The following is a 25,663-nucleotide window of genomic DNA, read 5'->3' as shown; positions in this document are numbered from 1 at the left end:
AGATAATTCTAGTGTGCAGCCAAGGCTGAACACTGTTACTCCCGTTTGAATGGGACTTGAACATCACCTCCTTAGGCACTCAAAGTAGTTCACAAACCACCAGCACTGAAATCACCTGGAATTTTGTTAGAAATGCAGCATCTCCAGGGTGCGTGGGTGGCTCAGTCAGTAAAGCGTCCGACTTCGGCTCAGGTCATGATCTCACAGCTTGTGAGTTCGAGCCCTGCATCAGGCTCTGTGCTGACAGCTCAGAACTTGGAGCCTGCTTCCGATTTTGTGTACCTCTCTCACTCTGCCCCTCCCCTGCTCGTGCTCTGTCTCTAAGAACAAAACACTAAAAAAAATTAAATAAAAAAAAAGAAATGCAGCATCTCTGTTTCCACCCTGAACTACTGAATCAGAATTCATATTTTAATAGTTTCCTCACACAATTCAGATGTACTCTAAAATTTGAGAAGCACTGGATTTACACTACAATCACCTGGAAAACTTGTTAAGAACAAGAACTCCCTGGCTTCCTCCCAGAACCACAGAATGTCATTATCTGCTAAGGGCTTGGGAATCTGAATTTTGTGTATTGTGATATAGCTAGTCACACAAGGGCCTGAGACCTAGGAATCACTCGAGGCCAATGTACACATCCCCTCAACTACCCAGCTTCAGCTTAACCTTCCAATTCTTTTTTAAAAATAAAAAATATAACAGAGATACAGATTTTTATTTTTCCATAATGCATGCAGGCTTACAACTATTTATACTTAGGAACAAAGGAATAATTGCATTATTACCAGGATGTCAAATTAGCAAGTAAGACAACCAGTTACTGATTACTTTTGGGAGATTATTTTTACAGAACACAGCAACAATTACCAAATTATACTTTCAAGACCACAGTTATATCACGAGACCAGGACAAGCTGATGGTATTTCTAACAGTCACACAAGTCTCCATCTTTTACAGGCAAAAAAGACTGATATTCTGGTGAAGGGTCTCAAGTAAGCACCTTATATCAGTCTTTGAAAGATTTACAACACAACAGTCTCTCTCCTGTTGTGATGCAGGGGAAAGAGAGCACATTTTCATCTCTTTTTGAGTACTCCCTGTCAATCTTGAAGAGTTTCACTTCTAAGGCCCATTTCTAGAACTTCATCAGTTAACATTCAAAGCAAAAAGCAGACCTGATGTGATCATGATAGTGCACCCCACCACTATCACCACCAAAAGAGAGTCCTGATCTCCCAAAGTAGTCAAGTTTAAATTGGCACAGTGTTGGACTTTCCATCAACAATATAGGTGGGGAGAGGAAGATACCAGGTTGATCATAATTGATGTAGCTAGGTGATGGGTACTCAGGGTCCAGGGACCATCCTCTCCACTTCTGTGCATGTCTGAAAATGTCCACAATAAAGAGAAAAACATTAAAAAAAAAAAAAAAAAAAAGCAGACCTACTCTGCTACATATTCCCATTAGTGGTAAGATTTTACTTATGGCAAAAATAAGCAGCATATAGCATCAATCTTCCACATACGCAAGGCCACACCTAGAAAAGAGAAAGCATCCAAAGTAACATTATTCTGTTTTGGGTTTGTTTCTGTGATTTATAAAATCCACTATTGATGAGTTAATGACTGAACAAAACTTGGGGCAAACCTACATCTAGGCATTGTGATTGTCCCATGATCCCTTTAACTCTCCTCTCCTCACTCTGGAAAAGGTCCCTCCCTGTCCCCCCATCACTGAGAAATAGGCATACTCTCCCTGAGGTTTCTTCACCCGTTTCTATCTGCCTCTCCAGGCCCATCTCCACATCAGGTTCATTCCTACTCTGTTTTTGCTACCACTGCCTTGCCTGGCACATCCTGTATACAATTTTGAGTCAAGGCCACCCCAGCCCCTGGGGAACTCAGAACAAGGTCTCCCACAAGGAATGGGAGTTACAGTCTTAATGCGTCACCCTTAGGGATGTGAAGGAGAAAAAGGGCCTAGCTCAGCTTTTACACCCACTGGGAATGAGCCTTGGTGATCCAGAACAGATTCCGCCCACCCTGACCCCATGCCCCAAGACGAAAGCCTACTCCTAAGGGTATCTGAAGGTAGAAGTAAAGACAGCAAAGGACTGTTGAGGGTAGAAAGCTGGGGAACGAGGGCCAGATGGCCAGAGGCTACCACAGAGAAAGAAACAATATGAGACAACTGGGTTTTATGGGGCACACACAAAAAAGTTGGAACAGGAGTAAACACTAAGTCCACAACACTGCTGCCTTGGGACTTATAATTCTAGCATGTTAGCCATGAAAAGAATTTTCAACTTCAGAATTATAGAGTGCATCCAGGAGTCGGGACCAAGGTCCGACTACAGACCTTGGCCTTCTGGTTTCCTCTGCCCTCTGTCAGCCCAGTGTGTGAGTGTGCACAGCAAGTCCTAGCTCTCTCACTAGCTGTATGCAGACAACCTTGGCTTTTCAGTTGTTTTCACTTTCTGAGCTGTAGTAATATTGAAACAAAAAAGGAAGGAAGGAAGGGAGTAGAGGAGTAAGAAAGGAGGACAGGAAAGGAAGGGAGGGAAGAAGGAAGAGAAGTGAAGGAAGGGCAAGTAAGGAGGTATTGAGGTGTGAGATAAAGTAGACACAGGCCCATAGATCAAAAATCCCTCTTCCCCACAACCCCACTATAGCACTCTGGTCATATGCTAGCAAGGGATGAGAAGAGTTGACAAAGGTACCTAGATTGTATGTGGGTCCAGTCCTCACTCTCACCTGGAGCCGCAGCACGATGACAGTGAGCACATGTCACATACCCGCCCATCAGTCTGGCAAGCAGTAGGGTTCCTAGAAGGCTGGGGAAGGTAGGTGTGTGTCTCATGCACTGGCAGGGGGCCTTGGTCCACAGGCAGTTCTTGAGGTCCTCATTGACTGGGAAGCCAAGTGGGGCCAATAGCAACCTAGACAAATCTCAGTGGCCTGACAGTGATGGGGTACGGTGTTGACCTTGACGAAGGTTCATCATAAGGACCCAGAGGCAGGAAGAGACGCATAATGGTATAGAACACATGGCATTATGCTTCTCACCCTTAACCTCATCCATGCCCAGCAGTCAAGTGCTATTCCACATATCCAGCAGGGCAGCATAGGCCCCTAGCCAAAGCCAGAGACCCAGTAGGTGGTAGAACCTTGGCTGGTGGCCCCAGGGCCTTGGAACAATCAGTTTTGGCTGATGGCCAATACCATGTGTGCTAGCTTCATTCTGCAGTGGCAACAGAAGACTTTGCCACAGATGGCACGCATGGCCAGCATGAACACAAAGCTCAGCAAGTCACTGGCCCTGGAGCAGCAGAGCTCGAGGATGCACTGGTCCTTGTGGAGGATGACTCATGAGTGTCCATGTTAAAGACAGCTGGGAAAGGCCAGAGCCAAGAACACGGTCCAGGCGATGTAGACAAAGGCAGCACACACTTGAAGCATGTGTGCTTAACGTATAAACAGTAGGGGTGAGATCATTTAACATGTAACACTAATGTGAAAAAAGCAAGGCCACGAGGGGGCCAAAGAACATGATCATAAATACCATATTCTTGTAACTGAAGTCCAAAGGGAATACAGTGCACAGAGGCCAACATGAAGAGAAGGCAGACGGCCAAACACACGTGGTTAGCTAGGCACAGGTCCAACAGGAGGTAGTAGGGAGACTAGTGCAGGATCAGTTGGACTTGTTTGCCCCAGGCTCAGGGGTCTCCACTGGCTGCCTTGCTGGACCTTGCCTGCCCTCCTTTCCTTTCTCTGCACGGGCCCCTTCACTCATAAGGTAGTACTGCAGGGGATTGGGCCACAGTTCCTCGTTGATGATCTCCACAATCTTGTCAGACTCAATGGAGCTGTGGTTTGAAAACCACCCAAAGAAGCTACGGCTGTTGTCTGGGTTGCCCTGGCTTAACGACTGGAGATCATGGCCCGGGAGCCACTGGATTGGAGTAGAACGAGACACCACCTGACCCGAAGGCCCACACCCGTATTCCTTGATGAGCACCTTATTTTGGAAATAGGGGTTGCGCCCGAAGTAGAACTTGATTTTGTAGCCCAATCTCGCGAGGCCAAGCTCTTCCACCTCCAGGCTGTTCAAGTAGCTGAGAACCTCTTTATCTTGGTTGTTCAGAAAGGATGAGAGCTGGGGGTGGTTCTGAAAAGCCTGCCCCCAGAAACCTGGGATACTCTGGATGAGGAGGTTCCTGCGCTCTAAGTGATGCAGTCGCAACTGCCCGAACTTGCGCGAGAGCCGAAGGTAGGCCCTGTCCGCCTGGGCGTTCATGGTCTCCAGCTTCAGCTGGACGGTCTCCAGCGTATCCATGCTGCCATCTGTCGCCAGGGGCCCTGACCCTGCATCCTTCTCCACCTTCGTTTCTTCTCCCACAGGGGCGGAGACGCTCTCCCCAGTGGCCCCTTTCTTCAGCTTCCCACCAGCTAGGGCCTGAGGTACTCTCCCCGCTGCGCTACAGGTTTCTGAGGCCTTCTTCCCAGCAGCACCACGCCGATTTCCAACGCGGGGGCCATTTTTTGGCCTTCCCACGGTTCCCACGGTTCCCACGAAGACCGTGTCTGTCGCTAGGCGCTCCGAGAGGGATGTGGCCTTCCCCAGGCCGGGCCTGGTCGCAGCCTGCCCGCGACCCCCCGCAGCTCGGGCCCGGAGCGCGAGGCCACAATCCAGGGGGAGCCGGCAGGCAGCCTCCTCCCCGGGCCGACGGGGCGGCGCGGGCGCAGCGGTTTCCAGGCCACCCCAACCCGCGCCAGCCTGCACCTGTGCCGCCTGGGTTTCCTCCCCGAGCCTCTGGCACTGTGTTGGGTCCGGGTCGCGGGGGGCGTCGTCAGGAGCAGCGCGAACTCGGGCTTTGCCTCGGCCTTTGCCCCGGTTTTTGGCGCGGGAGGACTTTCTACCCCTACTTCGGCCGCTCATGGTGGTAGCGGAAGCAGCTTCAAAGCCACGCTCCGACCCCGCGGCCCCTGGCGCCAGCTCGCGGTCGCAACTGAGCGGGCCTCTCCATGGCAACCGCCGACGTCACGGCTGTACGACTGTACCCTCGCGCGAGGACGGGCTGCGCGCGGTGATTGGCTCCGCCGCCGCAGCTGCGCACGAGCCGACCCTCACGGACGCCCCCCTCCTCCATCGACCCCTTCCTCGCTTTGTCTGTTAATGGATGCGTGTGCCGTCCTTCACTTTCTTCCCGTTGGTGTCAGTTGTACCCGCTGGGTCTCATAGAGCATGTCTAATTCCTCTCATACAAGACAGCATGGCGACAACTATTACCACGTGTGTCCCCCCATCATCTACTTTCTAAACTAAACATCTTCAGTGCCTCCTATTACCTCGTGTGACATTTGCCAAGATGAAACTGCTATTGGTCCCTGTGTTTTTCTCTTTGAAAGCCTTTGCTGAGGGATTTGCCATGGTGCCTTAACTCCAGAGAATCTAAAGGTAGGTACCGTAGTGCCAGGCCACAAAGCGATTTGATAGGTGGGATGTTACTAATAATTATAAAAATAATTACTAGTATTTTATGAGCATCATTATGAACCAGGTTACACACTGCATGCTTTATGTGCATTATCTCAACAAATGAGGGAAGCGTTGTTGTCATTCCCATTTTCCAGATGAGAAAACTGTGGCTCTGGGACACCAAGGAATATTCCTGATGTTACACAGTAAGGGGTAGAAGCACAATTCAAACCCAAGCCCTTCTGACTCCTACCCTGTGCTTTATATTTGCAAGCGGCCAGTCCTTCCAGGGCTGCTCCGCCTGCAATTTACTGCACTGGCTCTTAAGAAGGCCAGCCTTGCTTGTAAAATAGGCATTGGCAGGGTATTCTCTCTTCTGCTTGGTGGCCTACCCCAAATCCTCTAGCTGCCTCAGGCCTCATTTACACAGCTGGCCTTTCACTGAAGGTATAGGACCTGTACAGAACTTCTGCAACTGGAGTGAGACAGGAATGTGGTCAGAGAATTTAATTATTCAGGGAGTGCAGCAGCGTTTCCCAAGTTGAAGTTAAGAATCAGAGCCTCCATAGTAGCAGTGAGGAGGCCCTAGAAACTTCTTAGACACTGCATGGAAAAAGCCGGACAACTTAGCTCTTGTTCCTGGAGCAAGTTCTAGACCCTGTTGTTACTAGCCAAGTGATAGGACCTTGAAATAGTGTAGCACGTGCCGAGACCATGACCAAAAAGACAACGAACAAAAACCTTCTGAGGTTATCTTTTCAGGCTCACGGGGAACAAGAAGTCCCTTGCACCCAGCTAATGGAGAAGTAAGTTCCAAAGCCCCTGGGAACTCAACCCCTCCCTCCTCTTATTTGTCAATGTGTCCTTGTAGGCTGGCAGCCTGGCATCACCTGGAAACTTGTTAAAAATGGAGAAGTTCAGGCCTTGCCCCAGAATGATGAAATCAGAATTTGAATTTTAACAGGATCTCAGTTTATTTGTATCCACATTAAAGTTGAAGTATAGGAGACAGGGGAGAAGAGAAATTCTTTTGATACAAGCAGGCCTTACTTTAAGCCAGCCCAGTGCAAGTGACCGCTGACTTTCTCAAAGGCTCTGCAATCCTGCAAGGCTGTATGTGATCTAGCAAGTTCCCTCCTGCCACTACCCAGCTTACCTCTCTGACCTCATCTTCTTGTCCCCCCCGCCCCCAACTCCTTTCCAACTGTACTGGCCTCCTTGCTATTCTTCAGACTCACTAGGTCAGCTCCTGCTGCAACTTTGCACTGGCTCTTCTGCCTTATATACTCTTCCCTCACTTAAAGTGGTCATCTTGGCTGGCTCCCTTCACACTTTGCTTAAGTGTAATCTTCTCCGTAACCATCCTGTTTAAAATTGCCACGCATCCCCATCCCTCATACCCTGCACTGTTTTTTCTTTATTCCTTGGGATTTATTGCCTTCCAACGCACTACACGGTTATTTCTTCGGTATATTGTTTAACTGTCTCTCCTCTCCAGAATGTTTTAACTCCATGGGGTCAGGTGTCTTTCTTTTGTTCACGTGGGCCTACAACAGTGTCTGATACTAATGAAAAGCAATAATTGTTGAGTGAAAGAACCAACCAAAGTAGAGTTTTTAAAAAATGGGTTTCTAAATTGATCTGAAATTCAGAATACCCCTGTTTTCCCCACAGAAGCAGTTTTATAGATAAAGGTTATATACTCCTATCAACATAATGAAAATGTATTAAACTCATAACTTAGACACAAAATTATCTTTTGAAATGAGCACCATTCAGGGACAGTGTGTAGGTGAAAATCCAGAGTGATTAATTTAAAAATTGAGTTAAGGGATGATGTGCCTGGCTGGCTCAGTTGGTAGAACATGTGACTCTTGATCTCAGGGTCGTGAGTACAAGCCCCACATCAGGCTTGGAGCCTACTTAAAATTTTTAAAATAAATAAATAAAGGCATTCCTCTTTATTAAAAAAAATAATAAGGGCAATTAATATTTGATTTAAAAAGGATTAGTCCAAGGATTACCTTAAATTCTTGTTGAAGGCTCTTTCATAACTACTTCTTCCCAAGGCCTTCCATGAACATCCCAGACCATCGTAAGTAGTCCTGTCCTCAATCTCACAGAGAAGTTAACTGTAATATTTGTCAGGCAATTAGACATGCAGTTTTGTGCCAGTCCTTGTACAAAATTACCACTTAAAACTGGATAACCACTGTCTGAAATTGTCTGTAAATCTCAGAAAAACTTAAAAATTAGCTGAAGCAGTCACTGCCCCTCTAAAAATTGCAGAAATTGGTGGGCTGGCCCACTTCTCAGAGCACTCACAGCTCAACCAACCTGTGTTGTCAAGAGCCTTAATCCAGCCTCGGCATCTGCGTCATTTACTGCTCATCCATGGCAAAACCACTGCAAGGTTAATGTAGGCTGGGCCACTGCAAATGATGTTTATTACACAATCTGCCTCCAGCCTGTTTTCATCATGTCAAAGAGATAAGCGTCAGGTGAAGAGAAACAAATGTGAGACTACCACTTTATATAAAGATACTCCAGGTCACCCAGCCTATATGGCTTCTGTATTTAAGAGGATGGTCTATGCAGCTGAACTGAACTGCTGATTTTCTTCTCAGGCATTAATATTTAACTTTATATGAGACTATAGCTTGAGTTTTCAATTAGACTGTAAGCCATGTAAGGGTTAAGACTGTGTCTCTTTTATCTTCCAAGGCAGCTAGCATGGGCCTTGCACTTACTAGTAATGTTACTGAGTAAAGTTCACATTTATTTTGTACTTTATACAATGCCATGTTCTAATTCACTTAATCCCCACAGCCACTTCATGGGTCAGGTGTAGCTATTGCCCTCTTCTTAGAGATGAGGTTACTGCTATACAAAAAGGTCCAGTACCTTGCCCAAGGTTACACAGCAAATTAATGGTTTTAGCCCAGGCAATCAGATCCAGCACCCATGCTCTTAACCACTACTCCATGATGTAAAATTATGGTGTGAGAGATTGAAATAGCAAACTCTTTCTAGTGGGTAAAAATTCTTTTCAATGTTCAAAAATTTTATGAACGTATAAAATTATATATGCACATACATACACATTTTTACACACATGAACAATACATACATCAGTCAGGAATACTTTTTCTTTTTTTTAATTCATTTATTTTGAGAGAGACAGAAACAGTGTGAGTGGGGAGGGGCCGAGAGAGGGAGAGAGAATCCCAAGCAGGCTCCACACTACCAGTGCAGAGCCTGATTTGGGGCTTGAACCCACAGAGCCGTGAGATCATGACCTGAGCCAAACCAAGAGTCAGATGCTTAACTGACTGAGTCACCCAAGAACCCCAGGAATAATTTTTCTATGGTCTATATCCCTGGCATGGTGATACTCAACATAAGTGAGTTTCATTTGAACAATCCATGTTGGGAATAAAACATCTCCATTTGAACTATATTTGTCATGAACATTATGTGAATATTATGAAAGAAATACAAGTTTACTATCATGAACTCAGAAATCTGGGAATTTTTACCTTTTCCCAATAATTAGGGGCTTAAGTCCCTATTTAAGCATTTAATTGATTCTTTTAAATGTGATATTTCATCATTTGCAAATTGTATTAAAAATTCATAAAAACATTTCTCAAAATACTGATGTAACTGGTGCTCACTTTTGTTCTCCAAAAAATTGTGCTTTGTATACTACTTTTAAGGTCTATTTTCCTCAAATCATATAAATTAACAAGCTGGGAAAAAGACATTCCAGTGATCCAACCTAGTCTCCCACCAAGAAAATAACATTCCCCCCCCCCCCAGTTTCTGCAATAGAACTTTAAGATCCCAGACTTGACATTTTTAGCCACAGGGTTTTTGTTTTTCCCCAAGGAGATAGTTTGAGCCTTTTAAATGGCAGTACGTCTTGCTTACTGTGTGGAATTTTGCCAACTAACCCTCCCAGGTTATGGAAGATCATGGAAAAGAAGGGGGTGATACAGGGAATATTTTCAAAGCCAAGGAGGAAGAGAAAAATCTGCCTCTTATGGTAAATTTCACAAACTATTTAAGCTTAATATCTTGAGAAATGTGCCTAGCTTCTTTCCAATTCCTCCCCAAAGAGCAAAATTTTATAGTAGACCACCTAAGTTATTCAGTTCATATCATATAAATGGCTGTAAAATATTTTAAAATATTCACAGATATATTCTTACTTCTTGGCATTTCCTTTTTACCCTACAACATTTTCACCATTAAAATTAGATCTTTAGGCTAACGCTTTTATCCTAAAGAGGAGAGAGTACGGAAGAACCTAGCAAGAGCTGAATTCAGCAAGTCAAATGCTTTGCTTTGAATTTCAAAATAGCCTCTTGAGAGGAGAAGATACAATAGCATTGAAAAAAAAATTTAGCTCTTCAGAGGCAAATCCTGGAGCACTAAGTGCATAGAGTTTATAACATAAAACATAAGGAGGAAAAACGTGATGATGTATAAGTCATTATCTCCACCACACAAAGAGGCAATAAGAACTTTTTCTGAGATGGGTTTGAGGAACTTAGAGAAAATTTAGAGAGTATATAGCTGGTGCAGGATCTTGAGAAAAAGATTCTCACAGTTACCCCTCCAGGGATCAAAACCCTTGGGGAGTTGGTAGAGACCATCCTGGAAAAGACAGCCATCTAAGAGTGGGGAGGACTAGCTCCCAACTTGAACACTGGAACCCTGACAAGAAATCCTCCAAGGGCTTCTTTCATCACAGGACAGCCAGGAGAGTAGAAAGGTATGTACAAGTGTACTTTAAAAATAAGTCAGTTATTTTACAAGCACACACACAAAAAAAAAAAAAGAAAGAAAGAAAGAAAGGAAGGAAGGAAGAAAGGAAGAAAGAAAAGAAAAAGTTTATTCAGGAATAGCAGAGAATTGTAATTCAGAACCTGAAAGCTATAGCAAAACCATAGGCAAGTTCAGAAAACAGAGAGGAAGGCTCTTTTATAGAAGAAAGGGGAATTGGGAGGGACTGTTAGAAACAAACGCCCATTGGAGTAGACTGGGGGTTTGAAGTATGGTCACTTTTCATTGGCTGAGTTGTGTCTGTTTCTCATTGGCTGCACTGTTGCTGGGCAAGAAGAAAACCTTCCTCCTGCTGGGGTAGTAAAGCAGCTAAAGTAGTATGGGCTTGCAAAGTGTGTCTCTTCCTGTTGTGTCTGCAGTTGTCAACAAGTGGTAGGCACAAGAGCTCCCCTTCCAGCTTCCTGACTTTATTATTTGTTTGTTTATATTTCAGAAAGAGAGAGAGAGAGAGAGAGCAAGCAGGGAAAAGGGACAAAGGGAAAGAGAAAATCTTAAGCAGGCTCCACACTCAGCACAAAGCCTAACTCAGGACTTGATTCCACAACCCTGGGATCATGACCTGAGCCAAAATCAAGAGTAAAACGCTCAACTGACTGAGTCACCCAGGTGCCCCGTGACTTTATTTTAAACAAGGTTTCCTTTTACTGATTTTCACAAAGCTGCCAAAGGGATTTCTGAAATGGCCTGTCCTACCCTCCAGCCACCCTACTCTCAATCTCCCACAGCCCCAGAACAGAGTGCAAGAGCAGCCATATATTTTTCCATGTTTAGTAAAGAGAGGTGGAGGTTGGCTAAGAGCATATGGGGAATTTAAATGGGCCTTGTATTGTTGGCAAAGAAGATGCAGAGTAAAGGATTTGATGACTAGAAACCATGGGGAGCACGCTTCATCAGTGGACACAATGGGAGTAGAGACAGATTTCAAAGACCAGGCAGGTCCAGCTAAGCCTCAGCAGATACCAGCAAAGACCGAAGATGATATTCACGCCAGACCTCCTCCATCAATGACAAGATGGAAAATCCTTAGCCCTGGAGAAATGAGAAAAGGAACAGGGCATCTTATGTGATTAAGTATCTGCATGAAAGAAACCAGAAGTTTTAAGTGTTAAGTTACCAAGTAACTTGAATTGCCCTGTTTAAGTTACATGAATTTTATAAGTTGCTGCAACTATGAAAATTCATATTCACTACAATAGTATTAAGTAGTCCAGGCCCAATATCTAATGGGTTTAGTCCTGCAGCACCAAAGCTGGAGAAACTTAAGAGATGGGACTTTAAAACTTCTTAGAAGATAAGTGACATTGATAGTTTTAGAAAATAATAGAAGGTATTAAAAGAAGGCCTCTTAAGACATAGTTGTGATTATAAACATCAAGAAATCCATTAAACTCCAATCACCAAATATGAAAATTTTCACTACAATTTAGGGAGAGAACCTAAAGCCAAATTAGGTGCTCTCTAAGAAAGTCTCTCATAAATTGGTTATGGGTTGAATTTAGAACTGTGGGTACACCCCATTTATTGCAGTTATTACTTTTAATAATGTTATTCAGTAATTTATCATACACTTGAATTTTTCCTAGTTGGGTTACATATGCAAGCCTTTCTCTCCAACCAGAAAAGAAGCTCCCTGAGTTACAAACACCAAATTTGCCTTATATATAAGCTGCACAGTGCCTTCTCCTTGAATTACCCCACAGCCATTCCTGTACCAAACAACCCTCAATTTCTAAACCAAAACAAGCTGTCCTCAGTCAACACCACCACATGTTGTCTAGTTCAGAGAACACTAGGATGCAAGGTCTCTCTCTTCCTACATCTCTTTTTATGCATTCAGGAATGTTTTGTTCATATCATACCCATATATTTTTTTTAATCTCAATTGTTCCCTTTCCTATATATATACGCACAGACACACTCTTAACATCCTTACTCCTTCTTCTTTCCCAACAACACAATAATAGTACAGAAATGCTCTAGAAAAGGAAGTGAGGTTGGTAGATTTTCACTTGGGAGCTAAATTGGGAGGAAAATATCCCAACAAGACTTGGATGTGAGTCTTGGCAAATCCCAGAAAAAGCCATTGACAAAGGGCAACATGAAAAACAGAAATTGGAATCACCTTCACTTTATATAATCTAAGATCCTGCATGGTTTACACTAGCTTCTGAGATTGAGGAAGGCCAGGATCTTCATGGAGGATGGCCAGAACCGGCACGGAGTTAAGGTCCCTGGGATGGAGGTGGGAGAAAGAATCCTCTCATATCACCCAGCACATCTCAGACTCCAGCCAGCTAACTATGGTGTGAGAGAAACCAATTAGAAGATCCACACACACACTTTATATCAAACAAGTCATAGATCTTCATGAAGCTAGGAATTTACATCAAAGACCTTGGGAAAATGAACAAAGCCAAAATTAAATTGAATTCTAAATTAATGGGAAAGTATTTTGTGGTTAAAATGTTCAATTACGTGTTGCAATCAACTTAGTATCCATAAGCATGGGGTTCCATTTCCTTTTACTCGAGCTAATTTAACTGCAGATACTCCTTGCTTTCTGGAATGCCCATTTTGGTTATTCATTCTGTATTTGTATAATATCTGATAACAATAGGACATTTTAAAAAGCACTTAAAAAGTTATAGTCAAGAAAAAAGAACAAAGGAAAATTAAGGGCTGGGAAATTAAAAAAAAAAAAAAACCAGAATGAAGTACCCAAATGTGTCCCATTCCACTATGTCTGCTGTACTTACTGGAGGCTGGCCACAGATTCTGGCCTTTAACCCAGCAGTGCGAGGAGAGAAATCTGGCCTTTCACCTACCAGTGCAAGGAGATGTGGTATAACCTTTATAATGTTTGCAATGTTAAAAACACACGCACACATACACACAACAGCAACGAAACGAAAAAACATGTTCTCAGAGAAAACATGTATTCTCAATACTGAACCCAGAAAGGAATATCAGAATTGAAAGCCCCGGTACCATCCTGATGCTGAATCCAGCACCATGGGCATCTCCTATAGCACCAGCCACAAAGGCTGGCGAGCGGGACAGAGAGCCACTTTATGAAAGCAGTTCTGTGGTGGTTCAGGTCCCAAGCTATAGTGGCTTCATCCAAGGACACAGAGTTTATAGAATTTAGAGGAGAAAGTGAACATGTCTTGAAGTCAGCCTCTGCAAATGTGGCCATCTCCAGTTGACACTGTGTCTGGAACCTGGGCATTGTCTGCGGGAGATAATATCACATGAGGAACAGACTGGTGGATTTCATTCTGTCCCCTGCTACCAAATGGGCACAAAGCTCTCCTGAGAACCATGCCCTCCTCCCCCATTTCCTCATCGATTTCTCTGTCTCCATCACTTTCCTTTCTTTGCTTCCCCCACACTGTGTGTTTATAGAGAAACCATTCCGGTTGCTTTTAAAAACTTTTCCCCACTTCAGGTCCTCTTCCATTCACACACAAAGCTGAGTCCTTGCGGACTTACGCTGTGTTTGCCTCACAGAGTAATCTGTACCTCAGTTTCCCAATAGTGTCAGAGGTGGTTATTCAGGCCAGGGTTCAGTTATAGGACCGGGCAGGTGGTATAAGTGAATGAAGCCAGCCCAGTGCACGTCTGTAGGGAATTGAAGATTGGGTTATGCCCTTTCTCAGGCTAGCGATTGCCACTTAACTCCAGCTAATTACAGCCGTGGAGAAATCTGCATTTTTTTAATGTGAAATTTCTTAAAAATCCTGTGAGAACCAAACAGAACAATTCTGCTTGTAGACTCCACTTTTAAATCCCTGTTCTACACCCTTATTTTTTTAAAACTAAGTTTATAAGTGAAATCATGAATGAATGTCTGGAAATTATTTGAATTCTTCCAAAGAAGAGAGATTTTTGTGGCTGCCACTCAAGAGAAGCCTTTGAAAATAAAGAGCAGTAATATGATCCAAGGTAGGACTCTACCCTTTGCCATTAAGGCAAGTGAGGAATTGATGGCAACTGGGAGACAGCTGTTACTCAAGATGGGCACAAGTGAGGGGTTATATTCTTGACAAGATTTTTTTTTTAGAACTTCAAAGATGATGATAATTATTTTTAATTGGCTTTATTTCTTCATACATAGAACCCCATTGCTACCTCCTGTTTCTTCACACATGTAATTTAGACTCCAAAAAATATTTTCATCTCCCTATAATATGAAGGCAAGACCAGCTCAGAGACACGCCATGCTGCTCGCTTCTCCCAGCAGCTACATCTACAAATCTTTACTGGCAACCAACACACTTCTGACATAAATGGTAGACTTGGGTGACTATGCCCCTTTGGATTCCTTTTTTCCCTCCCCTTCTTCATACCCACACAATTGATCAGGTGGGCCATATGGCCCCTGTGATTCACACATTAAGACAATTAGGACACCAGCCAGTTAATTGCTCAAGCTGGCATTTTCATAACTAAGACAAGAAAACCTAATGCTTTGTCTTCCTCAGAAAAAGCCAACTCCATCTGCTCTTTGGTATGGTTCAGATACCAATTCCTGCAATATCTAGCTAAAAATGGGTGTAACCATATTTAGATAAAAATATTGAATGAAAGTTATGTTGCACTAAGTTTTCCACTGCAGAATCCAGGCTGAAATGTAATAGTAAAAATCTAGCATGAGGATAGTGAGTATACTGTACGTATTAAGATTTTACACTACACTCCGAGAGGGAGATGCTGGTCACTGGAGAGTAGCCAGACCACCCTTCCCTAGGACTGGATATCAGAAAGAAGAGGAGTTTCGAGTTGAGGCGGGGGGGGGGGGTGGTTGTTGCTCACAGCCCTGACCTCTAAAGTAATGGGGGGACACTTAGAAATAAAAGGTCAACCAGGTGCCTGGGCGGCTCAATCAGTTAAGCATCCGACTCTTGATTTCGGCTCAGATCATGATCTCACGGTTTGTGAGATCAAGCCCAAATTGGGCTCTGCACTGGCAGTACAGAGCCTGCTTGGGATTCGTTCTCTCCCTCTCTCTCTGCCCCTCCCCTCCTCATTCTCTCTCTCTCCCTCCCTCCCTCCCTCTCTCTCTCTCTCAAAATTAAACTTTTTAAAAAAAGAAAGAAAAGGCCAGGTATAAAGACAGATAAAAGGTTTATTTTCTGGCACCAGGACTGGTAGAGGGTACCCCTCCCATACTGCAACCCTATTTTAATAGGGAAAATAACAAAAACTAACCAGCATTTTATGGTTGAGGAGATTCTGGAAAGTTGTTTACTCTCAGCCTGGGCTCTGTGAGTTGGGAGTCAATGGGAAGCAAAAAAAAAAAAAAAAAAAAAAAAAAAAAAAAAAAAAAGTAGCCGCCTGAGCACAAAATTACTATCTTAATTTAGAACGCAAAGAGAATATTTACAAGTTTTGTGGCTAACTCTATGAACTATAGTTGGAAGGGTCAGGAAATTTACACCTCCCCATGTGACTCATTCTCTTAACTCCAAGCATGAGCAGTGAAGGAACCAAGAACCCCTGAGGCAGAGATAGTCCTGGAAATGGTAGTACATTGAGCAGGCTTTTTTCCAGGTTTGCCAGCATAAGGGAGACCCCTGAAGCACCTGCACAGCCTACATACTACAGACAGGTGAGCTGAAAAGTTTGAAAAGTGCCTGTGCGAAAGAGATGACAAATACTCCTCTTGTCTCTTGTCTGCCATCACCAAAACCAATAAAAAGGAAAACAGGATGGAGATCCCTCAAGAAATTAATAATAGAACCACCCTATGATCGAGTAATCGCACTATTGGGTATTTACTCAAGTAATACAAAAACACCAGTTTAAAAGTATATATGCACCTCTATGTTTATTACAGCATTATTTACAATAGCTAAGATATGGAAGAAGCCCAAGTGTCCATTGATAGATGAATGGATAAAAAAGATGTGGTGTATATATATATATATATATATATACATACATACACTGGAATGTTATTCAGCCATAAAAAAGAATGAAATCTTGCCATTTGCAACAACATGGATGGAGCTATAGAATATTATGCTAAGCAAAATAAGTCAAGTAGAGAAAGACAAATACGATATGATTTCACTCATATGTGGAATTTAAGAAACAAATGAACAAAGGGAAAAAAACAGAAACCAAGAAACAGACTCTCAACTGTAGAGAACAAACTGGTAGTTACAGAGGGAGGGTGAGTGGGGGAATGGGTGGAATAGGTGATGGGGATTGAAGAATACACTTATCATGATGAGCACAGAGTAATGTATAGAATTGTTGAATTACTAAATTGTATACCTGAAACTAATATAATGCTGTATGTTAACTATCCTGGAATAAAAAAAAAATGTATGAAGTAAAATAAAAGTCCCTAAAAGAAGCAAACAACAACAATCACTTCTCCCTGTTTATAATCAAACAAAATTTCAGCAACCAATGATATTTTTTTTTAAATTGCTACCATATGCCTCCTATATTACTCTAGTAAATGAATTCATTTATCATCAAGAGAATTTATGTGACATTCTCTTGATGATGGAAGAATTCATTTGCTAGAAGAGAATTCTGGAAAAAGTCATGATAAGAAACATGCTGGCATAATTCAGGTTTATCTAAGAGCCTGGCCTTCTGGCCTTAATTTTATCATTCAATAGTGACTGGAAAATACATACAGTGAGCAAAGTATAACATGTCATTTTAAAATTAAAATAGAAAATTCCTTTTATGATTTGAAACTATGTATGTGAGATTGATAGGGTGGGATCATGTGGGATGGAGGAGGGAGTTGGCAGGAAAGGGTGGCCACAGGCAGGGGCCCAATTGATGAGTCAGCATGCTTTGGGATCTAAAAAAGGCCTACCCAAACCTTTCTGATTTTGGACTGAGGAAAATGAGACTACCTGTTGACAAGAAGCAAAGCTGAAATGACAGAAAAAGGATTGGGCCTGAATTAGTTTCTTACTGATGCTGTAACAAATTACCACACATTTAGTGGCATATTATATTACATTATTTTATGGTTCTGGAGGTCAAAAGTCCAAATGGTCACACTGGACTAAAATCCAGGTGGTGGCAGGTCTGTGTCCTAATGGAGGCCATAGCAGAGCATCCATGCTAATGGCTCTCCATCTTCTGGAGGCTTCCTGCATTCCTTGACTCTTCCAGCCAGCAACTGGATCGCCCCTAACTCTGCTGCCATCCTCACATTTCCTTCTCTTGCTGACTCTCCAGCCTCCCTCTTTCGCTTATAAAACCCTTTGTATTGCATCAGTCCTACCTGGATTATCCAGGATAAACTGCCATCTCTAAAATCCTTCACTTAATCACATTTGCAAAGTCCCTTTTGCTATATAAGGTGACATACTGATGGGTTCTGGGGATTGAGATTCGGACATCTTTGGGAGCCATTATTCTTACTGCATAGAGTCATAAATACTGACTTATATTTTTTAAATATTTATTTATTTATTTATTTTGAGAGAGGGAAGGAGAGAGAGAGAATCCTAAGCAGGCTCCGTGCTGCCAGCACAGAGCCTGACACAGGGCTCAGTCTCACAAACCGTGAGATCACAACCTGAGCCAATATTGAGAGTCAGACGTTCAACTGGCTAAGCCACCCAAGTGCCCCACTGAGTATTATTTTAAAAAATTAAGTGTTAAAAGAAGATTTATGACCAATTATTCTGCTTCATAATTGTTCATCTCTTTCATATACGCCCATGTTTTTATTCCTGTGCCCTAAATATGTTTTACAATAATAGTAGGTAACATGTATCAAGTGTTTTCTAAGTATCGGGCACTGTGCTGAGCAGTTTACTTGCATTTTTGTATTTAAGTCTCTCAACAACCCAGTGAGATGAGTGCCATTATCGTCCCCATTTCATGGATGAGAAAATGGAAGCTTCAAGAGGTTAAGTGATTTGTCTGAGGTTCTACAGCTGAAATTCCGAGCTAGGTGTGTCTGGCCCCTAATCCATGAGAAACAGTTGAGCTAGAATGAGGCTTACAAAAGCAAAGGTGTATTTCTTGTTCATGCTCCATATTTAGCACATGTCTGTCTTGGGTCTGCTGCCTCTTCACATCCTCATCATTCTGAGACCCAGGCTGATGATGCAACCACTATTTGGGATATTGCCCTTTTCATATATTGCCCTTTGTTAAAAGAGAGAAAAGAAAGATGGTAGAATTTCACATGAGCTTTGAGAGTGTTATCTTGAAAGTGATATGCATCACTTCTCACATTTCATTGGCCAAAGCAAATCAGTGACTACGCTCAACATTCATGTAGCCAGGAGATCTTAATCCATCACTAAGTACGGCAGCAAATATTTGGAGAACATAATACAATGTATAACAGCTTTAAGTATGGTGCTATACCATTCACTGAGGATCAGAGGGAAAGTAATCATTTGTCCACAGAGCCGAGATGATTTGGGATCTCCTTCGGTGGCACAGCCCTCACCTCTAGGCCACCTGGACTCCTGGGTCTGTGAATAAGAAGTCACCTGTATGGAGTGATATTCTCCAAAACTGAAATGTGCTTAGAGTATCTCACACTCCACCATTGGAGAGAAAGTTGTGTCACCTGAGGATAGCTATATTGTGCTAGGAGTTATGAATTGTTCCTCAAGGGGAATTTCCCTCAACTGGTAAGACTCTGGATTGGTGTAGACTTCCCTCAAAACAGCAGCTAAGAAAGGATGGGGGAATTTCCAAAAGTCCCCTAGTCCAAAAACTTCCTAGGATTCTAATCTAAGTGAAGACTACTCTTCTCTGAATTTTTAGGACCCAAGGATTGGGAGTGATGATTATATTTTGTGCAGTGGTCCTCAAAGTATGCTTTAAGGAACCCTCAAGTTTCAATAAAGTTATCTCAGAAATGGCTAGACAGAGGGGCACAGACCCATCCTCGCCCCTACCCTTATTCCTGGGGCTTGCCACACAAGCTAGGGCTAGGATAAGCGGGGCTTTCAGTAACAAGACTCAAGGTGGAAAAAGAGAGTGAATAGTTTCTTTTGATATAATACACAGAAACTCTGCCAAGAGAGGCTCCATTTAGTAGTCCGGAAGATCCGTGTGCCAAGCATTTGTTTCACCTGACGTTATAAATGGTTCTGTCCCATGCCTGCTCTACCTGGCCTATTCAGAGAGGATGGAACTGAATGACTAGCCATATCAGCAGGAAACTAAGGATAAGAGGGTAATAGAACGGAGGAGGGGGTGGAGGAAGTTAGACTGGCCCAGGGAAGGAAAAAGGAAGAGAGAGTGCCAATTGAGGGGCTTGTTCTCTCTGCCATCGAGAAGGGTAGCCATGTGGCCAAGCCCCATGACTCTCAAGGTGAGGATGCTTGAATGTTGGGAAGGCACACTTCTGACACCCCACCTGCCTTTGAATTCTGTGGGATCCAGTGTGCCCTGGAATGGCTGCCAGCAATGCTGTTTAACAAAACATTGTCATTACCACTTCCTTGCACCATAGTATTAAACTCACATAAAAGACTTCCACTTAAGATTTAGGTTGAATTTTTTTTAAGAAAAAGGTTGAAATCTCACCATTTAACCCAGTCTTCTAATTTTGTGGGAAAGGGTATAGAATCCCAGATGAAGAGGCTTTCTTAGGGTCATGAAAAGAAGCAGGAGAGTGGCACCCGGGTGGCTCAGTCGGGGCATCCGGCTTCAGCTCGGGTCATGATCTCGCAATTTGTGAGTTTGAGCCCCACATTGGGCTCGCTGCCGTCAGCCTGTCAGCTCAGAGCCCACTTCAGATCCTCTGTTCCCCTTTTTCTGCTCCTCCCCCACTTGCGCTCTCCCATAAATAAATAAATATTTTTTTAAAAAAAGGGAGGTGGGGCAGGAGAAAATTTGAACCAGAACCAGGACTCTGGCTCCCAGTCCAGCATCCCTCCCCAGTGGCCCCCACAATCCCAAGTTCTGGACTGTCTTCCTTGGTGCTCAGAGCCCCATCACTTTGGGATGACAACCCCATTGGGTAACCTTGCTTCCAGGTCAGTTACAGAGGAGAATGAGTTATTTGGGCACTATCCTGCTTTGAAATACATCAGACCCTCATCTTCCAGTGTTACTAGACTCATCTAAAAGCCACAGCATGGGAGAGTGTGAGCTTCTGGCTTCACCTGGGTTGCCATCACCCCTCATGCCCCTCACTTTGACCTCACCCATACGCCTTTGAAATGCCTCCCTGGTTTGTCAGGATGGTGCAGCCTGCCAGCTAGCTGCCAGTTGAATTTTTTGCAGTTTTCCATGTTGCAGTGACAGGGCTGTGTTGAGGCCCAGATGCTTCAGCATAAATAAATAGCACATCTGGGAGCTGGAAGGAGTTCAACTGAATGTTACAGAAAAATCTGGGGTGGAAGCAGAGCCAAGCGATACACAGCTGGAAACTGTTGAGTTAGGAGTGAGGTGGAGAAGCAGTTGAAGAAGAGAGAAAAAAAGAAATGGAAAGAGAGAGAGAGAAAAGATTAAACCAGGGATTACTGTTGTACCAGAGGCTCTGAATTATAACTGCTGAGAAACAGAGCCATGGTTTATACAACCATTTAAGAGCCTCCTACAAAAATGATAGTTTATAATAATTGACCTCAAAGCAGAGAGGCTGAGCAGGGCTGGGAAGCTTGACTGCTGGATGTCTGGCTGCCTCTGATGTGTCAGTTTGGTCACCTCCTCGCTGTTTGAGTCATGAATGTCCTCGTGGTGAGCAAGGTGAAGAAGTTCAGCCCTGCACTGGTGAGAACTCCAGGCTCCCTGCTTGGGATCACCCGGCATTTGGGAAGCTTAGTGAGTTCCCAGGCTCCCGGGAAGTCTCAGCTGAACACGCCTGTTGCGAACATGCAGAGTATTAAAGGAGAGGCCGGGGTGGAGGAGGAGGAAGAGGACATACAGTGACATCACTCTTTCCTAGCCCAGAAGCCCAGGCAGATGATTCACCAAGATGAATCAGCAGTGGCTACAGAGAGACCTGCTAACACCCACACCCTCAGGCCAGAGACTAAAAGCTACAATGACATCACTGAGCAGAGAAGAAGTTTAAGTAAAGGGGAAATTAGGACAAAAGAGAGAGGAAAAAAATCTGTTCTTCTCCCTCTTAATGGAAATCAAATGCATGGATTAACTTCTTAATGGATGGCTTGGTTTAATCTCCTGGATTAAAAATACCCCAAATTAAGCCATCATTAAGAGATGCCAGAATGCAGGCTTTCTAAGCAAAGAACAGTATCACAGGGCAAAGCTTTTCTCAATCCTTCTCGCCCCTCCCAGCTGGTCCTTGCCTTGTGGCAGGTGATAGAGGTGAATCCTGCTACCTAGAGAGAATCAAAGCTCCTTTCAACCCACTTGGAACTGAACCTTGATGGCTTTAATATACAGCCTTGTTATTTTTAAAGTAAAGCAGATGACTGAACAAAATGGGCCCCATGGCAACTCTTACACTTGGTTTGGTCGAGATTCCAAGTTTTCCGCATCCACAGGGATCTGAAAGGATAAATGACTTTCTCTGAGTCTTAGGGAAAAAATTTAATTGGCAGTAATTGCAGTTCATAGAATCCTTAAAAAGATTGAATCATACACAAGGATTAATAATCTTGGATATTAATTCTTAGTTTGTGTGTTCCCAGCATTCCAGTGGAGGTGGGAGCCATTCAACCTTCACAATTTATAGTGATGCTGAAATCTTTAATACATACTTAGGGAATATGGTTAAAAATAGGTATGATTCAGCGTAGATCTATGCATAATTTTAAAAGCTTTGTCCATTTATTCCAAAAGTATTTATTGAGTACTTTCTAAGAACCATGCATTATGCCAGAAGCTGAGGATCCGTTGTTGAATGAGACAAAACCCCTGCCCTCAGGGAACTTACAGTCTAGCAGCCAGGACTTCTGCAATCCATTGTGACAAGGAAAACATCACTGTTAATTCCATTTAAAATTAATTTCTTGGAGTACCAATCAGTTCTAGGGTAAGAGGAAAGAAGGGCTGCACTGCACCTAAAACATCCCATGCCTCAAAATAAAAATAGAATTGTATTTAGAAAAATCTTAATTTTCTGGCATTTCAAGAACACAGAAGCTGCGTAAAGGTGAGCCAGAATTCTTTCTGTAGCCTGGTAATTAATTTGCAGCTTAAAATCTCCTATAGGAAGACCCCAAACCAACATGATATTTGGGAGAAGGTGAATTGGGGAGGTTGAATTCAATGGAACGCATGTTTCCTCAAAGCTGCTCGTAATTCAAAATCGATACAATTCAAGTGCAATCCTGACCATGGATAGATAGTTTGGGGGAAGTCGGGGTGTGAGTGCTGTTTACCAGCTGAAAGGGCATTGCCATGGAACAATAGCATCGCTTACAATTTGCCCTACTGTTAGTTTGAAATTATATGATTCTTGGCTCGGTTTTTGGTTTAGCTTGGGGATCCTCCGGATCCTTCACCCTGCTCGCCATAGGAACTTGATCTATATATGCAACATCAACAAGTCTCCTTGCCCTCTGGCTTCCAGCCAGATTCTGCCAATGCACAGCACCTGCAAGAAATCAGGGAGACGGAGGACAGAGGTTAGGGTATCAATTTCTAGGAGTCCTACTCTGCTGGGCCACCACAGACCAGCTGTGTCCCTCTACTAAAGACCCAGGTTCCCATCAGGTGGCCCTCCCCATACAGCTGGCCTGCTGAGGGTTCAATAACTGCTCCCTCCCCTGGTCCCTGTGGGTCTGGAGCCAGTGTTTGTACTACTTCTGGCAGTTTCCCTGCACCCTGCCCACACCTTTGTAAATAGTCCTTTCATCCAATTTAAGTGTGCCATCTATTTCCTGCTGGGAACATGACAAATAAGGGGAATTTATATTATCCTAAATGTCATACCTAAAGGGAGGCTTTATTACTATTTTCATATTACACAATTTCAAATTTGCTTGGCTCAAATTTGCATGAAAAAGTAATAAATTTCAAAAGATCCACAGGCCCATCTGCATCAGTAACAGGGTTGAAAATCAAGGTTTACAGCAACCTGCCTTAGATTTCCCTCTCTAGCTTAAACTATTATCCTTTATGACTTTGGGGACCTTCCTGTTCTGCTTTACTTTTAGCTTAAATAGTAGATTTAAGTTGGGTTGTTTAATAACAATTCCTTCTGCCTCAGCTTCATTACCTCCTTGGCAAAAGGATGAACAGGATTAACGGGCAATGCATTAAGGCAATCATCCCTCTGCCTTTCTAGTCATTGGAATTCCATTCCCAGGCAACAAAAATCTCTGAAATACTCAGGAACGGCATGTGACATCTCTTCTTCTTCCATTGCAGCAATGCACAGGGTTTGATTTTTATTTGGCTTGATTTAATAATTTCAGCCCCTCTTGTTGGGTCACTGATTCAGTAGTAGACAGTTTGGCTCTCACTACAGCTCGGCAAAGCCAAAGCAGACAGTTTGGCTGTAGGGCAAATGGGTGTCTGTCACCAAGAGCCATGCACATCCACTGATTTATGTACACAACCTATCATTTCAGCATGCCCCACCTGCATCTGGAGCTTCCTGTTCATCCTTTCATTCTTACCCATCTCCACTTCATCATCTGCAAGGAAACGCATTCTGGAAGCATAACGAGAGAGGGAAGCCAACAATTTCCCGAGATTCACGTCCAAGGAATATGGATTTAAATGAAAGGGCAGGGATGGACAGTGACCCACCTTTTAACAGGCAAATGATACAGTACCCAGGCTGAGAGTGCTGCCTTTAGAATCAGATCTGGATTTTAATCCTAGTTCTATCTCCTATTACTTGTTATAACATGGATTAGTTGCTTAATCTTTCCAATTTTTACTTTGCTTCTCTATAAATTGAATGTTATGAATACACACCTCAATGGCTATTGTGGAAATTGAATGAAATAATGGAAGTAAAACTCTCAGCCTCAAATTTGCCCTTAGTTTGTTGATTGCATAAATTCTGGGCCTCGCTTTACATTTCAGGGTTGCTAAGATTGGAGACACTCCCAAAGGGTGGTAGATTTCACTAATGGATGTATTGAAAGGAATAGAAGCCATTGTTTTATAAGAATAATCCATCTTCCTGAGTTTAGATAAAGAAAACAAATAAAACATCCCCCCTCAAAAAAATGCTCAGTGAAATTATTATCGCCCGAAAAGTTAAGAAGGCAAGTTAGGAGGCCTAAACTTGAAACAGTATATCTAAAAGCAGGTTTGCTCAGAAATTCGAGGAGGAAATGGGTTGGTTGTCAAAATATGCTTCTGTCCTACTATCTAAATAGGAGCAGAGAGAGAATGAAAGACAAATGAAAGCAGATGGGCTGCTTAAGTAGGAGGAAAAGAAAGCTTTCCTTAGGAAAACAATTGGGGTTTTAGAGACAAGGTAGATGGATATAAAGGGAATGAAAAGACACACCCAGATCTAGCTGATCCCAAAGAAAAGATTAGGAGGAAGATCCAGCTATAATGACCCCTCCTCTCCCCACACTGGTTAAGGAATGTCAAGTTTGAAAGCATTGACAGCCATCCTTTTACAGCTCTAGGAAGAGTCCCTGATAAGAGTAACTGAAGAAACCACAAGCAGGAGACTGGCCAATCTGCCAGGTAGTTACAGAAATTTTGGACAGATTTGAGAGGGGAAGACCCATCCAAAATACTCAATTACTAGGTAAGTTTCTGGGTGGAACCATTATTGTAAGCAAAGATACAGATAATACCTGTGATTGGAAAAGAACATGCCCAAGAAATCCATGGAAAGGCACAATCAAGAGAAGGCCGTTTAAAAATAAGGAAAGCAGGGGGTGCCTGGGTGGCTCAGTCGGTTAAGCATCGACTTTGGATTGGGTCATGATCTCACAGTTCATGAGTTTGAGCCCCACATAGGGCTCTGTGCTGACAGCTCAGAGCCTGGAACCTGCTTGCGATTCTGTGTCTCCCTCTCTCTCTGTCCCTCCCCTGTTTGTGTTCTCTCTCTCTCTCTCAAAATAATAATAATAATAAATTTTTAAAAATTTTTAAAAAAATAAGGAAAGGACAAAAAAAAAAAAAGATCAGGTGCAGGCCTCAGGTTATTGGTCTTAATGGAACTACACCTCCTAGGTTGGATTATTCCACTCATGGGAGTGAAGATGGAAATTTTCTTTCTGAATAGTGTGTGCTGGAAAGATCCTGAAATCTTTTATTTCTCAGCTCTCAGCATGTGGAATTTCTGAGACAAAATCTAATGGGGTATAATAGAAAAAGAATCCTAAAAATTTTAAGTTTTAATTTGTTTCCTAGGAGAGAAATACAGCTTGAATTAAGTGGGGTGACTGGGGCTGCCACTGTTGTAAATTTCTAAATTT

At 43.1% G+C, this 25,663-nt stretch overlaps 1 protein-coding gene and 1 long non-coding RNA gene across 6 annotated transcripts in view; one reads left to right on the top strand and one right to left on the bottom strand.

Moving 5' to 3' along the window:
• Positions 1-699: 699 nt before the first annotated feature.
• On the bottom strand, positions 700-5,034 carry TSPYL5 (TSPY like 5). Of its 4 annotated transcripts, none has more exons than XM_049633063.1 (2): positions 2,725-5,034; positions 700-1,542 (listed from the first exon to the last, which is right to left on the bottom strand). In XM_049633063.1, the coding sequence occupies exon 1, from the start codon at positions 4,944-4,946 to the stop codon at positions 3,699-3,701; it is 1,248 nt and encodes a 415-aa protein (XP_049489020.1). In that variant the 5' UTR covers positions 4,947-5,034; the 3' UTR covers positions 700-1,542; positions 2,725-3,698. The 4 variants fall into 4 exon arrangements, with proteins under 4 accessions (XP_049489020.1, XP_049489022.1, XP_049489019.1 ...); XM_049633065.1 differs by having other exon boundaries at positions 700-1,389; XM_049633062.1 differs by having other exon boundaries at positions 2,759-5,034.
• A 51-nt stretch (positions 5,035-5,085) lies between these two features.
• LOC125924513 (uncharacterized) overlaps positions 5,086-25,663 on the top strand; it is a 38,628-nt gene continuing 18,050 nt past the window's right edge. For both annotated transcript variants that reach the window (XR_007458446.1, XR_007458445.1), the window contains exons 1-2: positions 5,086-5,465; positions 24,857-24,987. This is a non-coding gene — a long non-coding RNA (uncharacterized LOC125924513). The remainder of the gene's footprint in view (positions 5,466-24,856; positions 24,988-25,663) is intronic.

This window comes from Panthera uncia, chromosome F2 (genome assembly GCF_023721935.1).
Source record: "Panthera uncia isolate 11264 chromosome F2, Puncia_PCG_1.0, whole genome shotgun sequence".
Classification (NCBI taxonomy): domain Eukaryota; kingdom Metazoa; phylum Chordata; class Mammalia; order Carnivora; family Felidae; genus Panthera; species Panthera uncia.
Note: the sequence above shows the minus strand (reverse complement) of the source record. Positions and strands in the feature narration are given on the sequence as shown.